This window comes from Pseudoliparis swirei, chromosome 3 (assembly GCF_029220125.1).
Source record: "Pseudoliparis swirei isolate HS2019 ecotype Mariana Trench chromosome 3, NWPU_hadal_v1, whole genome shotgun sequence".
NCBI lineage: Eukaryota > Metazoa > Chordata > Actinopteri > Perciformes > Liparidae > Pseudoliparis > Pseudoliparis swirei.
Genome location: NC_079390.1, coordinates 16326191 through 16344936, shown reverse-complemented (window position 1 = coordinate 16344936; position 18746 = coordinate 16326191). Strand labels below are relative to the sequence as shown.

The 18746-nt window shown below is 47.9% G+C and overlaps 1 protein-coding gene across 4 annotated transcripts in view; it reads left to right on the top strand.

Moving 5' to 3' along the window:
• The window catches only part of nrip1b (nuclear receptor interacting protein 1b), a 43369-nt gene extending 29095 nt beyond the window's left edge, over positions 1-14274 (top strand). For all 4 annotated transcript variants that reach the window (XM_056442537.1, XM_056442519.1, XM_056442546.1 and 1 more), the window contains one exon: positions 8211-14274. In XM_056442537.1, the coding sequence (XP_056298512.1) occupies positions 8645-12298 (3654 nt within the window). In that variant the 5' untranslated portion in view covers positions 8211-8644 and the 3' untranslated portion in view covers positions 12299-14274. The remainder of the gene's footprint in view (positions 1-8210) is intronic.
• The last annotated feature ends 4472 nt before the right edge of the window (positions 14275-18746 follow it).

The following is an 18746-nucleotide window of genomic DNA, read 5'->3' as shown; positions in this document are numbered from 1 at the left end:
TCAAGGCGAACAAAGAGCTTTTAATTCAACTTTCCTCCGGTTCACTCATTCACTCACGGTGGAAAGGGCCCGGAGCAACAGCGTTTGGTCCGGTAGCTTATGTTTTGTCTTATTTAATCAAATGGTCCCGGGATAAAAAGCAATCATCCCACCAAATGTCATGCGATTCAAGAAGATTTTGACCTTTTCATGACCTTGACCTTTGACCCGATCGATTCCCAAAATCTAATCAAATGGTCCCGGGATAATAAGCAATCATCCCACCAAATGTCATGCGATTCGGTTTAATACTTTTGAGTTATCCGGTAACACGCATACAAATAAATAAATACCGGCGATCAAAACATTACCTTCCGCATTGTCAATGCGAAGGTAATAAATGAAACCACAGAATAATAATAAATCAAATAGACTCTCGGGCTTGGTTGACAAAAATGTGCAATTTTCCAAGTCTTTTCAATTCAGTTTTTGTATAGCCCAATATTACAAATTTGTCTCTGAGTGCTTTACAATCTGTACACATCTTTAATGGTGGGGCAAAGCCTGCTGATTATTCTGGCTTCATACCGGCCGACATGTGGGTGACAGACACACAATGATTGAGGTCCTGTCCACATATCGTACGATAAGTCGATACAGTATGTTTAACATGGGCGACCACATATAGTCACCGTTCACCCTTATTGTTATTTCTCTTCCCCATGTGGAGAGGAAGATAGTGATGTGTTCTTTGCCAGAAAAAACACACTTGCTACTAAATGTGTCTTATTTTGATCCCATGCAACGCCGACATGTGTGTGTGCAGCAACAAGCGGCTCTGCCCCGCAGGGTGGCAGGCAGTCCATTGTAACCCCCCGCTTATCTAAGCTCAAAAACGTGTTGAAGTGGTTTGTTTTGCCTACTTGTATGAGGCATGCCTCACAAGCAAACGTGAACTTGAAAAGTCTGAGGTGGCCTGCCTGAAGCGGACACTTGGGTCTTCTCCAGGTTGCGTGACAGCAGGCAGCGCGGTGGGTCAAGGTCCTCCGGGGTGGCAGAAGGACAAGCGGATTGTTGCTCGCTTTATCAACGTTGAATAAAAGCCTTACGTTATGGGGAAGTATGGCCGTTGCTCTCAATGGCACATACGTATCAACTGTTCATGTACGCCGTGTTACTGCATCGATAGTAGATGATAAGGCCCATTATCCTATTCTGCCTCGATGTTACCAACTCAGTCAAAAGGTGGGTTTTGGTCATGAACCTGGACTGTCGGGAGCAGCAGCCATTGCTCTGAGAGCTCTGGGTTTGTGCGTTGAGGCCAGGTGTAGGACTCGTCTTATTGAAGTCTCCTGTTCGTTGGCATGTGCTCCGCTCGGGCCTGCCAACTGGATTGGTGCTGCTCGGGAGCTTTCCCTCCAGAAAAGGTTACACGTAATTGTTTTATACTTTATTGGGTTAAATGAATCTAATGGATTGAAAGGATCCCATTAATTGTGTGACTTTGAATAGGACTGATTTCCTAAATGCAACACAACTGTTTTTTAAATTTTTATTGGCGTGTCCCTTCACAGCCCCCGTACCCGGTGTTATCGTTCTCCAGCCTCACTCGGAGCAAGCATTAGGGCGATTTGGAAAAACAGAAAGTAGGTCAATGGGAGCATTATGAAAAGCAAAATAATAACTGAGATATGTCCTCTTCTCTTTTTGTCACTAAGACCTCTGCCATCGACCGCATTACTCTAAACCGTTTAAAAAAGAGTAGCAGCACTCTTTTTTTTTTTTAACCCAGTAAAGGCGGGCGTCCTGCTGACTCACGGCAATAGCCCTCTTAGGGCGGATGACAAGGATATTATGGAAATGATTCATTAAAGGCCACGTTTTTTTTGCTGGTTTTATCCGGCTTTCAGGGCCGCCTGACGGTGGGACATTTGATCTCAATTGCAAAGTGGCCCATTTACCTCAGACACCACCGCTGCAGTCTGTCGCGAGAGCCGAGCCTGGTCTTTCGGAGACGCCGGCCGCGGCGCGAGCATCTGCTGCGGTTTGCAGCACAAGTGTTTACAAATGGAAAATGTGTGTCGTTTCGGGAGGGAAATGAGCCCCATTTTGGACAGCCGATGGAATCAGAAGATTACCTCGGAGCCCAATCGAAAGGGTCGAGGTATAGATTGATGGCAGCCACGGCTCATTAAGAAGGAATGTGTGTGTTTGTGTGCGTTTGTCTAATTGATGCACTAATTCACAGCCACTCAGGAAATGGCCCTTGGGTGGGTCTTCCAAATAGCACACAAATATTTACTGTGGACGCAAAACAATTTCTGTAAGCACCTTCTGTGTAAAGCTTGTGCAGCATGTTAGGTTATAGAAAAAAGAGTGTGTGGGGGGGGGGGGACTGTCCAGGTCCCCGATAAAGTGGAATGATCTCATCGTTGCTTTGACTTATTTGGTCGGATCTTCCGCCAGTCAGCTGGGCTCTGAACCAATTACATGACTCATCAGCGTGCACACATTTCTCTCTCTTGCTCTCGATCTCTCTCTCTCTCCTCTTTCTCTCTCTCTGTCGACCCCAAGAACTCATTGTACTGATGAGCACGGATGAAGTTAAAATCTGCCCCCGCGCTCCTCATCCAAAGGCCAGATGCAAGCCGAGAACCTCTCGCACTATATGGTCCCATTTTGTCTGAAATCTCAGCGCTCAGTCATCACACACTGTTCCTTCACACGCACGAGCTCTGGGTGGGAGGATTTGTTTCTCCCCCAACGGATCGCCTGTGCTACTTAACACAGGAGTTCTGACTTATCCGTGTCTCACATTTCCGGTATGTGGAGTACATCCACAGGTGTGTGTGTGTGTGTGTGTTGTTATTTTGTCCTGATTGACTTATCCGCAGAAGCATTTTCTTGCTCCGGCTCTCCTGCTGTTCGGGAGCGTGTTGTTCCTCTTGTTTACCTCTCTCAAGGCGAACAAAGAGCTTTTAATTCAACTTTCCTCCGGTTCACTCATTCACTCACGGTGGAAAGGGCCCGGAGCAACGGCGTTTGGTCCGGTAGCTTATGTTTTGTCTTATTTAATCATGTCAGGCCATATTGGATTTACAAATAGCGGTCACGCCGCATGTGTAAGTGAGCTACCCCGTTGAGTATGTGCAGCGGAGATGGGCCGCAGATTACACGATATAATGGTGTTTAGGCATCGCCTCTCCTTCTTAAATTACTTTAACCTTGACTCCCCTTAAATGCAGGGAGAACACATCTGCCAGGCTGGTTTCAGACATTAGTAATACACACCGCTTGGGCAGCATTGTCACTTTTTATTAACGCCCAGAGCTTTGCATGGACACCAGCTGTTGCGTCAAGTGGGAAAGCCTTGGCGGAGTGAATGACCTTGACTTTAACTGCCTCTCCTTTTGGCTCTATCCCTTTTTTAAATTCTTTTGTTTGGTCTCATACATTTTAAATGGATTACCATTCCAGACAATGAAGGTCATTCAGGAAGTCACTTTTTTAAAGATAAAAAAAGAAGCTGTATTATACATGCCTGTATGTCAGTGGGTGTAGTCTGGAGGTCGGCAGAGGGAATGAAGGTCACATATTGAGATCCAATCCCTGGCATCTGCATCGGCACCTTTTTACGGGGGCCTCCTGATAATATTATGGAACTCTGGCGCTGGCTGAGAGTGCAGTGACCTTTTCTGTTCCAAATGTCTGTTAAACGCGAGAGGAGCGAAACACAGGGAGAAACACACGGAGCGCTCAAGCAGCAAGGGGATGATGGCGCCCCCCCCACACACACACACACACACACCGCCTCCCCATCTCTTTGCCCTGCCTCTCGTACGTGGCCGACTGTAGGGGTAAAAATCACTTTAGAATGGCGCCCGCTCTGTCATTGGCTGACATTGTCAAGGATAATGGATAATCACCACGGAAACCGTAGAGCAGCTCATCGGTGCTGTGGTGTCTCGCGGTGGGTGAGGGTGGGGGGGTGGCGAAGAGGGGGTGAATGTGGGTGGAGGTCAGGCTTTTTAGGTGCCACCACCAATGAGATGACATGTTAACAGATGTGTAAGGTCATTTCCAATGTATACACCAGGGGAGATAATGTAATAGTAATGCACACATCACACATTGGGAGAGAGGAGGAGGGCCGCATGCTTCAGGGGCTCGGCACAGAGGACAGCGTTCCCTATATTAAGGTCATTTGTTTGTTAGCCGAGCTCTGTCACTGAGGGGAACATATTTTTTCTTGCCCTTGCTGTCGCCGGGCTTTTTGACACCGGCTCCGTCATTCCGTGTCTCTCAAGCACCTGAAGGTCCCCACTTTGTTTCAGAAGTCATTTGTGCTCTGTGTGAGATAGTGAGCGCAGTGGCTCTGTTGTATATTAACCATCAGAGTGCAGTGTCATAGTGTCCCTGTGCCGCCGTGTCTGCTCTGTATTGTTACGTTTCTTCAGCCAAAAACATCGACAAGATCAAGTGTAATTCCAAAGGTTCGCAACCGGCAGCGTTGAGATTAACAGCATTTGTCATGTTGGAAACTGTCGCTGCTTCTTGTCTTTTTTCCATTTACTTCTCTCTCTTCCTAACTTGGTATCAGCGCTTATTTGTTATGTAACCAGGCCGGTGTTGAAGGTAAACATGTGTACGCGCTTACCGCCGTGATGAAACGTGGTGTTACAGGGCGTTCTATTATGATTGCGCTAAACCCACTGGCGGGAAAATAGCCCTAATCCTGAGCATCTAAGATTAGCATGACAGCAGACGTCAGATGGCCCAGTATGACCAGGTTGGCTTTTGTTGTTGTCAGATTTAGGTCAGCCACTTTCAAATGGCCTTGAACTGTAATTGCCGCTGATGGGCCAATCACGATTAAATAATGATATTCTATGCATTGCCGCACCTCCTCAAAGCCGCCATCCTGCTGCCACTCAGACTTAATTGTTCTCTGATCAACTTAATTCCAGCTCCTAATCCCAGGTCATTTTCAAGGTGGCATTAAAAGTGACACCGAGTTGCCCTGGCTGTCATAACAACTTGTGGACCTTGGCCACCGGGGTATATTTCAGCGTGATTAGAAGCCTGTTGCGTTGTTGTTTTTGGCCCTGGCTCGTGCTCTCAGTATTTAGGCCAGTGGCCGCGTGGGTTGCCGTGGCCTTTCGTCATAATCAAGGGCTGCTGTCCTATTGCGTGACCTGCTATGTCGGTCCGCTCAGCGGACACCAAAGGTGAGGGCGACTTCGGTAAAGGACACAGACAGCAGCTGAGGCGAAGGGGGAAGATCTGTATTAATTAACCTTTATGGGACGCGGCCAGGACTGTCGGAGGTGTCCTGTATCCACGGAAACCACGCTGACAGGGTTCAGAGTAGAGGTCTCCCAGGGCAGCAGCGTTGACACTGTCATGGCAACTGGCACAATGCTCACCCCAGTGTCACAGACTCTGCCCTCCTGACAGTGGTGCAGTGTGACAGGTGCACCTGATCCTAAAGCCAACCCACCCCTCGACACACATGCACACACACACATGCACACACACACTCACAGCTTGTCTGTTAGCTGTATCCTTGCTGCGATGGCCAATTGCATTTATACTGTACGAGTCGCATCGCGTCAAGTCCATTCATGTTTTGCTTTTGTCTCTTGATTTAAAAGCAATCTCGGCTCAAAGGAGCTAAGCTTTTCAAAGATTCACTGCTCGCCGAAAACACCTGAGACTGAGCCACCAGACCGCTTTACTTAATCTGCGGGACAGTATGCGTGCACATGTATGTCTTCTTGTGCATATTCATCTAGGCATGCATGCTTAATGCCTTCTAGTGTACATCTGTGTGGGTGGGTGGGCGGCTCCTGCTTTGTGTGGAGGGTTGCGTTGTGTGAGATGCTGCTCAAGTGCATAAGGAGCAGGAGGTGGTGTGGGGGTATAATCCACTGAAATGACAAACTGCATAAGAAATGATGCACATCTCTCACAAGGCCCTTCACTTTTGAAAGACATCGCTGTGAGGGGCTTACAGCCAGTGGTGTATAAAGTACCCAAAAGTCATACTTGAGTAAAAGTAAAGATACTTGACTGGAAAATTACTCAAGTAAAAGTAAAAGTCACCTATGAGAATACTACTTGAGTAAAAGTATTAAAGTATCTGATTTTTTTTGTACTTAAGTATCAAAAGTAATTTTCTGATATTAAATGTACTTAAGTATTGAAAGTAAAAGTAAATGCTGTTAATAAAAAAAACAAAGGGTCAGAATTTTGAGAATTATGAAGTTTATTTGTTTGGGTGCTGTGGCCGCCATGAACAAGGAGTATGAGCTAGGATGAACTTAGCAATATATGAATACTATTATTACTAAAATATAAAAACACGATTAACACAAAAAAAAGCAGAACCAAAAGTAACAACCAGAATCATCACTTTAAAGTGAAAAATGTATTGTTCATCTTCAAAAGAAGTTGATTTTCAAAATGGACAGATGTCAGTGTCTCTCTTCTGGGACTGAAGATGAGTCCTGCGATGCTGAAGAGCCGTTCACAGGCCCTGATGCAGGTAGAGTGTGTCTAGCTTCACAGGCCCTGATGCAGGTAGAGTGTGTCTAGCTTCACAGACAGCAGCACACAGTTGGAAGTCAGCAAGTCAACGTGATCCACGTCTCCATCCAGCTGTTTGCTGCTGTCATGCGCTTGAGATGACGAAGAAGAAGTCCTCTTCATCAGATGAACTGGACCTGGTGGCATCACATAGCTGCAGGGAGGGTTCTTCCATGTGCTGCTTGATGTAGTCCATTCCTGAAATAAAGTGAGAGTATTACAGACATGATAGAATTAATAACACTTCCTAACATGTCATGACCCCAACCTAAAGTTTTGTACAAAATAGTTTGTTTTAATTTGAAGTTTATACATTTAGTTTCATGCACTGTCCGTGCATCCAGAGTTGATTTGTGAATATGTACTTGTATCTCTGTAGTTAAACACAACAACAATCCCAAATCAATATCGTCGCCATTACTGGACCGTCACTCTTATAATATTAATACAAATAATTATAATAATGCTGTAATGATTAGCATTATATTATAGCTAAGACGACTCAAATCAACAAATTCTCACAACTGTCAACACTTCTTCAGCTCATTAACTCGCTAGAGATCAGTCTACTCCACTCACGCTCATTGTCTCATTTAATTGACGATAGCTAGCGAACGTTAGCCTAACATACAACATGCGTAGGACAATCAGACACCTGTCTCCCCCTCTCCTGCCAAAGATATAACTTACTCCAATCCTGAGGACAACACTGCTAGATATCTTAACAGGTTTATGATCATTATCAAAACTAAACATTAACGTTGCGGCTCATGGGATTAATCTTAATTTACCTCAATGTGTTTCCTGAGGTTGGTGTGTTGTTGAAGGCCAATAGCTCCGTAGCTTTCGGTCGGCATAAGAGGCACTTCATCCGGTAGGAAGAAACTTTCACTCCGACAAAAGAAAAGAGTTCGCCCTAATATGGCCACGGACGTTGATCTTGGTCCCCGTGGTTGTTCGAGTAGCTTCCATTGCTGCTCCACATGAAATGAGTCGTATCTGTAGCCGCTCGCTCGCTAACATCCTGGGCATCACTGGGAAGAGAAAACACGCGGCAAGGACCCCTGATCCCCAACCTGGTGTTCGTGCTGCGTTCAGGTGCGCTGCGGTGTGTTCCACAACAGTCCCCGATGTTTCTCATGATTATTTTTTCCCGTAGTAACGAGTAACGATACTGTTTCAGGGGAAATGTATCGGAGTAAAAGTACAAGTTTTCATTGCAAAATGTAGTGAAGTAAAAGTAAACAGAAATATAAGTAGTAAAATAAAGTACAGATACCCAAAAAAACTACTTAAGTAAAGTAACGAAGTACTTCTACTTCGTTACTATACACCACTGCTTACAGCTCACAACCTGAATGTTTTCAAGGTAGTGGGCTTGCATTTTCAATTTGGATCCAATCAGGCCTAATCTGCATTTGTCGTCTGCTCGGTGGCTGTGAGGGGAGAGTGCAGAGAGGAGAAGGAGCCGTGTGCAGTCAATCTGAAATGTTGCTAAGTAACAGAGATGGCAGACAAGGTGGTGAAATGAATGTGATATAGTGCTGTGCAAATACCTGCTTCTCACACAAGTTCTCCTTTTTCTCTTTCTCTCCACTCAACCGTCTCTCCCGCCCTCTTCTCTCTCTCTATCTCTCCCATAGGTCCCCAATGTGAGATCTGCAAAGCTGAAAGGCGCCACTGACGGGATCACTGCCAGGCCTCAGGACAGACATCCCAAACATCCAAAGCCATGGAATGTTTCAACATCTTTGTGGTGAATTCCCACTGACTCCTCGCATGCTCCTCGCATAAGTGTGGAGCTCGGCCTTCTAGTATCCTACAGTGTTTAAAGGCATACAACAATGCCTGGGAGGCCCGCCTTCCCCCGATTGCCTCCGACCATGGATGCTGTGTCACCACAGTGCTGACTGCGCCCACTCCAGAAAGGGACCACATCTGGTCAGTGCATCCTCCGGCCCGCTGCAGACTTTTCTTTTAGGTTAGGAGGTACATGCCACTGTCAACCAGATGACCTAGTGGACATTTGTTTCCCACTAGCAGTGCTGAACCATACGAGGGGATCCTAGTATTGAACATGACTCATGGGGAGGAGCCTGGCCCTGAGACACACAAGGATTCAGCTGTTCTAACTTATCTGGAAGGTTTACTGATGCATCCAGTGGTAGCCGGGCCTGGGGCCACGGCGAGCGGGAGGTCTGAGGCTGCCCACAGCAACCAGGAGCAGAGTGACAAGGTGGGCGGGCCTTTCCAACTGCCCAATCATAGCCCCACGGCTCCCAAAGCGGGAACTAACGGGCCCACACAGGGTTCCTCGCAGCACCTGAAGAAGGCCCGTCTACTGCGCTCCGGAGACTGGAATGATCCAGGATCCCAGCGGATCACTTCACCCCCAATGGAGATGAACGGCCAGGTGGGAGGCCTGCAAAATGGAACATTAGAGGGATCTCCTCATGCCGGGGAGAGCACCCTGTTGGCGTCCCTGCTCCAGTCCTTCAGCTCACGGCTTCAGAGTGTAGCAATGTCTCAGCACTCTAATAAACCCCCCAGTGAGTGTTCCTCTCCATCCAAGGCACCGTCTCCGGATAAAGAGCCACTTCCTGTGTATGGCACAGCCTCGAGCCGCTTGAAGGGCCTGATGAGGAAGAGCAAACTTCAAAATCACAGCAACACCCCTTACAGTCGCAGGGGACACAGTCAAGACAGGCCCCCAGAATCGCCCCGGTCAGCACACAGTGCCACTCCTCCCTCCGCCCAGACGACTGCTGAATCCGTGTCCTGTGCGGATCGTCTGAAGGCGGTGGCCAACATGGTGAAGATCCGTTCTAGTCCGGCGCCTTCACCCAAGCCCAGTGTGGCCTGCAGTCAACTGGCCCTGCTGCTGTCCAGCGAAGCCCACCTCCAGCAGTACTCACGGGAGCATGCACTCAAAGCCCAGCTCTCAGGAAGGTCTGCCAGCGAGAGACTAGCTGCCATGGCAAACCAGCAGTACGGCCAGGACAGCCGGCCCCCGAGTGTGGGAGGGAACCTGCCTGGAGCCCCAGACACACTAAGCTCCTTATCAACCCAAAATGGAATGACAACAACAACCACAACAACAACAACACTCCCTCGAACGGCGCTGTCCAGTCCACAGAGCCCCTCTTTGCTACATGGCAACAGCCGAAGCTCCCCACCCACTCCCCCTGCGCATGCTCCAAACCCCACCCTCAGCCAGCCATCAAGGGAGAAGCGAGGCTTTGACTCCCGTCCAGCCCGCCCCCCGCAGACATGCAGCAGCTTGCTGCTGCTGCTTCTCAACAACCACAACAACCAGAAGCAGCTGACAAAGAACGGGCACCTGGAGGACGGCTGTGGCATTCTGCCGCCGAGCGGCTCTTCTTCAGTCACATCGGACAGCGAGTGCTCCGTCCAGGAGAGGAGCCTGACCAAGGACAGCAGTGATGCAGAGAGTTCCTACTCGAGTTGCTCTCCCATTGACCTCTCCATAAGAAGCCGGGCCAGTGCACGAGACAAAGGGCCCAAAAACACTGCCCCCTCTTCCTCTTTCTCCTTCTACTCTTCCACCTCTACCCTCTCTTCTTCCACCGCAGTGTTTTCCTCCATGCCAGTTTCATTCTCTCCCCGAGCTTCTGCTCAACCCTCCGCCGCAACCTTTTCTCCAACCTCTGCTGCTGTCCCCTGTATTTCCACTGCCATGTCCTCCTCTTCCTCCTCCTCTATGTCTACCTCCTCTCTAGACAAACTAACAGAATCTTTAATAAACAAGTGGAAGCCAGAGCCATCAGGGTCAAAACTGTGCAAGAACAAGGAGTCTGAAATGAGCCAGGACCTAAAATCACACTCTAAAGTCACACTAATGCAGCTTCTTCTTGAGCGCAGGAATAATGAGATGGTTAATAAAAGCGTATGTAAGCCTGATTCACCTGCTGATATAACTATGGCAGCCATAGGTCGAGGCCAACCAAAGGGACTTGTGCCCTGGGAGGAGACCAGGACAGAAAGCCCCATCGACAGACCGGTAGCCCCAGCCCAGCCCCTCTACTCACCACTCAGCCGGGACACTAGTGGTGCACGATCCCCATACTCCTTCCCCTCCCCCCATGTCCAGTCCAGCCCATTGGATTTGTGTAAATCTAAAGCCTTCCCTGCTGAGGAGGCTTCAGAGCCTGCCTTCAGTGCCAGTAAACTGTTACAAAATCTGGCTCAGTGTGGCACAGCTTCTTCCTCCCCACCCATCCCCTCCAGCAAAGGGCTCGGTCAGGAGCTCGAGGCCAGCAGGCCCCTTGCCCTCTTGGAAAGGCTCAATGCTCCAATATACAGGACCACCACCACTCCACTCTCAGACGGACCCTCTGGCAGTGGCACACCTTTCAGTCAGAAGGACGCTTCTCCTCCTTCAATGCAGATCGAGAACCTTCTAGAGAGGCGCACTGTACTGCAGCTCCTTCTGGGAACGGGCTCGGCCACTGCTCCGGTCATCCGTAAAGATAGGCCCAGTGGCAGGAGGAGTGTGGAGATCGCAGGGGGCTGCTATGAGAAGAGCCCCGGCACCTCCCTCATATGTGACGGCTCCAATGGGCCCACTTTGGATGTAAAGGTCAAAACTGAGTTTGCGGAGGAGGTGGGACAGTCCTCGGCCATGTCTGAGGACTCTAGTGGCAGAAAGAGACATGGTGGCTATGAGAAGAAAAGCCCCCGAGCCGATTGTCAGCAGGACTTAAAAACAGAACCACGGCCCACAGAGGTCATCGCGAAATATGGCCTCCTCAGCCAGCTGCTGAAACAACAGACTGCTACCTACTATACCAGTTCTGCGATGCAGGCTGAGACACAGCCCAGGCAGGTTAAAGAGGAACAGAGGGAGTATCTAAGCCCCACTCCTAAGAAGAGACGCCTCTGCTCTGTCCGGACTGACAGTTTGAATCAGACTAGCTGTCCGAGAGCAGTGGACAGTGGCAACATAAACATGTACGCGTCCCCTGCCGTTCAGGAAGAGCCTGACCGGCAGAGGACCGTGAAGGAAGAGGAGGCTCCACCGAGGAGTCCTCCAAGTGAAACCCTCACCAGAGAGGGTCGAGGCTTCAATGTGCTTAAACAGCTGCTGCTCTCTGACAACTGCCTGAAGGAGCTGTCCCAGCAGCCCCGGGGGACGCCCAGTCCCTCCGTCCTGCAGGCCAACGGCAGCATTCTTAGTCAGCCCGCCCATAATCACAGCTTCCTCCACCTGCCGGGCTGGCAACCCCACGGTTCCCTCAACTCAGGGCCTCCGAGTAATCTCAGACCGCTGCCCACCCCCCCTGCAGGGGACAGCCCTATCCGCACCTCCTGGAGCCGCCAGCCAGCTCCGTGGCCGGTCGCTCCAAAGCCGGACCCGCCCACTCTCGTCAAACAGGAGCCCGAGAGCCCTGTGAGGTGGAGTAGTCAGGAGAATGAGGAGGAGCAGCCGGAGGAGGAGGAGGGGGGGGAGGGTTGTGACTCAAACCCGGACTCCCCGCGGCTCTCGCGCTCCAACCCCATCCTGTACTACATGCTGCAGAAGGGCAGCATTCAGCTGAGGAAGGAGATGCGGGATCAGGCCGAGGGAACCCACTCTCTGGTCCGAGTTAAAGAAGAGCCAATCAGTGACATGCATGCTTATGAACACAGTCTGAGCTCCATCCCGCAATCACCCAACCACAATGACAAGCACAGCCATGAGAGCCAGGGGCTGAGCCAATCATATGAGTAGAAGTTGTATCAACTGCAGAAAAATACAAAGCGGAATCAAATTCATTGACTTTCTTTTTTCATTTTTTCTTCTTTTCTTTTTAATGACTTGCCAAATTTGATGGGACAAATAACAAAGACTGCAAACATGATTCTATTTTATCTTTTTCTTGTGGAATAGAGTATTGCATACAGTACAGTGGTTTCTCAATTGTAAATGGCGACGTCATGGCGTGTACAGGTCTATCATAGCAAAATGTCTAATGGATTCAAGCTAAACTACACAACCGTCATCGATTGAACCTTTCCCATCTGTGATTATCATGCTCTCCATGTTTCATTTGGTCAACTAGGAAGTCCTCCTTTACAATTTGGTCTTGTTCTACACTTTTCATTTGGATCCGAGTTCTACACATAGCACTAGTCCATGTCCCCTTTGTTGCCGGCCATTAAACATTTAGAAGGAACATTTCAGGCAACATTCATTATTGATGACTCCAAAAATGTTAGCGCTCAGTTCAGTGGACATTTATTTATTTATTTTCTCCATCAGAACATTTTCAGATTAGACAGAGGCCCATCAATTTTAGATAAGATTCCAAATAAAGCCGTTCTCGGTCTATTACAACAATGCACATGGCAAATTCATTCAAAGGAGGACCTTGAAAACAGTTCACACTGCAGTGGCTTCGGTGAGGAGCCCACCATGATGAATGCTTTGTCTCGCTCCTCCTCGAGATGCACCGTGTGGTGTGATTACCAGTGGATGTAGGATGTAGCGCCGGAGGTTTGAATAGTCACAATTCATTGAGTTACGCTTTCATTTGAATTGAATGTTTCAAGGGCAATCTTCGACGGTGCAAATTCCGGGTGACGTGCTTGCAGATTGTGCAGTTTTGAGCAGACGGGTCAGCGTGCGGCGCTCGCCGCTGAGCGACTGCGTGTAAACAGGTTTCTGGAGCAACAGTTAGAAAGGCTGAGGGCGTTATCCCCCCCCGCCGCCGCGCTCGACACGCACACCCAGACTTCAAGTGTGAAGCGCTTTTTCTTCTCTTATTTCACGTCACGTGAAGGACCACCTGGAGTTTGCACTGTCGAACGCCGAGTCCAATCATTTAATGAATGGCATGTAATAAATAAATAAAAGAAATGTCAGTATTGTTATCCCTTGAGAATTTGACAGTTTGTGATTCTTTTCGGCATTTCTTCAACTGTTGTGGTTAATGGACATCTTTCTTCTTCTATTTTTTTTTTTTTTTTTTTTGGCTGTCTCTTAACTCATAAAATGTCTAAAGAATTGCATGGTAATTAAGAGAAGACCACAAGGTACATGTTTGTTTTCCAGGCAGCTGGATGAGTGTACCTGCCCCCCAACAATCACCGACACATGTCGGTGTCTTGAGGGATATCCGGTATCTGGCTCCTGATTTTGATTGTACTGTATTCTTTTCGGTTAATGTCACACACTGCTTTATCCATTTAGTCTTGTGATCTTTTTAATACATATACCTATGAAGTACGTCTCTTCGATTATTAATACATTTTCACAATGGTTCAATATATTTGTGTAAATAGTACTTTCAGTATGAAAGATGACTATTTTGTAATGTTTAAGAAAAGATATTAACCTAGTTTTTAATGCCCCGATATGTAAATATGAATTATATGCGTACAAGTGTACATACAAAGGCAGAGGATGCTATGCCCATCTTTTTTTGGTTGGTTTGTTCTTTGCATGTGTCTCTATGTGGTAAATGATAATCTATCCTGCGCTGTGTTGTGTAATAATGTCTGACTCCTCACTGCTGCCTGTTGCATGCAGACGCATGGGAACTACCTGTGTAGCCCTACTGGTGACGGGGGAAACGTCAAGTCTTAAAAATAGGTCTTTTTTATCACAGAGAGGTCTGTTTAGAATACCAACAGTCCCTAAATAACCACAGACTGTCGAGCGAGTTGATTCTGAAATGTGTGAAAAATAAACGTGCATTGAATATTTTTGTGATTTTTTTTCTTTTTCTTTTTCTGTTACTGGTTAACAAAAGCTCCGTAAGAGAGCTCGGGCTATAGTGGGGGGATTGACGTACAATCATAGATCTGCATTGTGCATCTAAGAAATACATTTGTAGCAGCAAATATATCTATATATATATAGATAGCTATATATAGATATATATATATATTTATATATGAAGATATATAGATATATATATATATATTTCATGTGAAGACCTGAAACTATTTCATTTTTTCTTTTCTTTTTTTAATGTTTTCATTTTTTTGGTGTTCATTTGCACTGATATCTCAAAAATAAAGTACTAAAATGCATGACCTAGTATGAATGTCTTCCTCTTTTTCTAGTTTGCTCTTCAGTGTATTTTGTTGTCTCTTCTTCACACACACACACACACACATTGGGGCTGTGTATATTAGATGATAAGATGTTGTCTGGGCAAAGCTAAAACACATTTATATTCCTCTACATTATTTTAATTCTCCTGTCCAGAGGTCGTGCGCAGCCTGGTCCAAAATCCCATGAGAGGTCCCTTAAACAGTTAAATGATTAACCCTTGTGTTGCCTTCGGGTCATTTTGACCCGATTCAATATTTAACCCTCCTGTCGCCTTCGGGTCAATTTGACCCGATTCAATGTTTAATGTCGGTGTTCTTTCGGGAGTCAACAAACAAACATAAAGTACCTCACACTTAAACTTGGAAAACAATATTAATTCTAATAATTTTCTGGAGATTTTAATAGCTGTGGTCATATTGACCTCAAGGGTAAAATATGTTAGTAAATATAAAGGTAACAGGAGGGTTAAACATTTAATCGGGTCATATTGACCCGAAGGCGACAGGAGGGTGAAACATTGAATCGGGTCAAATTGACCCGAAGGCAACACAAGGGTTAAATACACGTATTGACATGGTGAACGATATAAGTTCAGTCTTTGGAGATAAAGTCGAGCAATCAATGGGCAGCTCTATCTGCCTCACAATAAAGAATAATGTGGTTTAACAGGGACATCAAAGCCAAGCGGCGCTTTGTGTAATCAAAGACGCCATTAAAGCAGAGTGAGAGGATGTCCTGTATTGGCCCTGAAACGTCTGCTTCTGAGTTGGCGGCTGTTCACTGACAGTGCCGAGTCCGAACAAAGGCAGGAAAGACGCTGAAAGGAGGGAGGACACAGAGGTCACCAGATGTACACCGAGAGGCCGACGACGACGCGTCTTTTCTTCCCGACCTCAAACGGAGGCCCTTGTGCCACCTCACTGAACCCTCGCTGTCTTGTGTGTGGAGAGTCGCCCGTCATGTGATTGCTTCCCCTGACTCGAGTCGAGCAGCCCGCGTCGTGAGACTCCCTAAAGGTGAAGATGAGTTCACATGCCAACTTCCCCCTCGCGCCGGCTTTTGAATATGCAGTCCAGGCGAGTGAACAGGCGGCTTTTTGTCTGCCGTGCACTTTTAAAATCGTAGCGCAGTTCCTCAGCCCTGACTTCCCCTTTTTTTTTTTTTTCTTTAATGCTCCCCATGACTGGCTGCACTCTCTTTAAACTCTCGGTAACCTTTCCCCTCCGTGAACTTCTCTCATTTCAAAGATCCTTATCGAGGCTGAACTGCCAGTAACCCCTTGATTTCCTCCGAATGCTGAAGCAGGCGCCAAACATCAGGGAGGGGGGGGGGGGGGGCAAACCGAAGTCAAGGTGTAGAACTTGACAATCGTCCGTTTGTCCGCGGCTTGTCTCTTTGATTCCCTGACCTCGGGACGTGAGCGCCGCACGCCGGCCCACCGGGGATTCAACTGGAGGCCGAGGACCCCGCGTGTCCCTCAACGTCACGCGGCCTTCCGCAAACATTTCCCCCGGCGTCACGATGCTCGCTCCTCGCTCAAGCAACCCCATTAGTCGCACTTAACGTGCTCAACTGCACGGGAACACGTGCACTGTTTGGACGCCATTGTGCTGAGATGGGCGGTAACAAGACACCCTCTTGTCAAGGTGCTTTGTTTATTCACATGGAGGCCATGCAGAGCTAGCTGACTGGTTGTTATGGTGATTGGTGGGATAAATATGCTCACAGATGTTCAGTCACCCTCTCCTCATGCAAGTGTTTGAACTTTGAGCACATGGTCTGACCTCACATGTTATGTAAACACACAAGCGCACACACACAATGTCATTCGCATTTTATGGCCCCCCCCCCCCCCCCCCATTTGAGCGTCACTAGGGCGGGATGTATTAATAAAATGCTAAAGCTCTTTCCTCCAAACAGTTCCCAGTCAAGGAAAACAAAGTCCCTGCGTACTTTGACGTCAAGCCGCTGCACGAGAGATGAACAATAACGAGGTCAAAGCAAACACCTGGGGGAACTCCTGCTCCCAGAAAGGAGGTCAAACTGCTTTGTACTGGTTTCCCCCGGTGGGGCTTTTTCTTTTGAAGGTATACCTCTTTGTGAAATCTGTTCCTTAACCCCTCTCCCCTCCCCCTCCCTCCTCCCCTACGGGGTCATGACCTTTTGCCCCCCTCCTCCTCACCCTGACCTGGCTGATCCTGTTTCCCGGCACAGGATCAACTGTTGGCCTGCAGCTGTGGCACTGACCCTCCCTCCCTCCCTACACATACACACACACACACACACACACACACAAACACACAAACCAAGCTGCACCATCCGCCTTCCTCCACCCCCCTCTGGTATTACACTCAGCCCATTCTTCTGACATTTTGTGTAAATATGACGAGTGGCCGCACGGCTCCAGTCCTTTCTTCTGCTGAATACCTGATAGCCTCTTGACCGGCTACTTCCCAGGGCCTCACATGGGAAGAGGTAATTAGTCATAGATGACTTATTAGTCAACGGCTTGATGTGCAGAGAGGTTGGAAGAAACAGGTCACAAAGTCAAAAGACTTCTTACTCCGGCAGACAGCCCATCGGAGTAAAGAGTTGAAGAATGCACAGGGCGGGTTTGGTGTTGGGTTCTTCACAGTTGCTCACATCAAGGGAAGCTTTCGTGTGAAGTCTCTGTAATGATGGCCACATGCAGGCATGTAAACACACCCGATGTAATATTCATGACGTGAGGGATCCCTGGCCGACGCTGCGTGGAGGAACACGGGTGATATCTGCCCTGTCAGATGAGCGCGAGGGTAAGTGATTTACAAAGCGGACGAGGGAGAAGGAGCCATGTCAAACGTCCTGCCTCCGCCTGCAAGTCCTCTCTAGGGGGTGAGTCTGCTCACTGGAAGGTTCTGCCTCCATGTTCCCAGTCTGACCTGTTGACTCGTGTGTGTCTCACCGAAATCAAACTTAAGAAATGTATTCACCACTAATTCCCTGTATGTTTCATCACATGACATGCCAGAGAGGTTGATTTGCGGGGTCATGAACTTTCCAAGTAAACATTTCTCAACCCCCCCTCCTCATCCCCCCCTCCCCCCCCCCTCCTCCCCCTCCTCGGTACAATGAGAAAAGAGCAGCCCAGTGTTAACCAGTCTGGCTGAGACCGGCTCGGGATGTGAATTTTGTGCCGGGGGGGCTGAGGGCCATTCAGGACGAGCCGTGACAAAGTGAACTGGTTTGAGTTGGAGCTCCGATGCTCCACTCACTTCACACTTCACACTTTGGATCAATCAACTTGTAAGATGTGTGGAGGGGACAGCAACGTGATGCCATATATGAGGTCATGCTAAACAGCTCAACACTTAGTGACAGACATCACTGTGTCACTGGTCCGTGTTAAGGAAGTCAAACTCCTTAGCCATTAGTCACATTGTTTTATGAACAGTCAGTTTGGGGCTATTACCTACAATGATTCATTATAATAATAATAATAACCTTCAATTTTATATAGCGCTTCTCTAAATACCCAAAGTCGCTTACAGAGTCCAGTAGTCATACACACACAGTCATACCGGTGGTGGTAAGCTACATCAGTAGCCACAGCTGCCCTGGGGCAGACTGACGGAAGCGTGGCAGCCAATCAGCGCCTACGGCCCCTCCGACCACCACCAACATTCATTCACATCCATATGAACCGGGGTGAGGCTGCGGTGCATGTCTTTATGATGGTGGGGGAAACCGGAGTACCCGGAGTAAACCCACGCAGACACGAGGAGAACATGCAAACTCCACACAGAAAGGACCTGGAACGACCGGGACGACCGGGATAACCACTGAGCCACCGTGCTGCCCAACCACCGTGCTGCCCATTATCTATTCATGTATTGAATATAGCCTTCTTAAACTATTTAGGTGAATGTTCCAGGCTCTAATATTGAACCATGACTTGATTTACAGTGAACTTTGACTTTACTGTTGTCATGACGATCACGCCACTAAGCTATTCGACGTAAGACCCCTAAAGTTAATTCACTGTTTGCACTTCTAACTATTTTACTACAAAAAACATGAATGAATAAATACATATATTTTTGCCTGTATGAATCCAGATGGATCCAGCTACATCTTT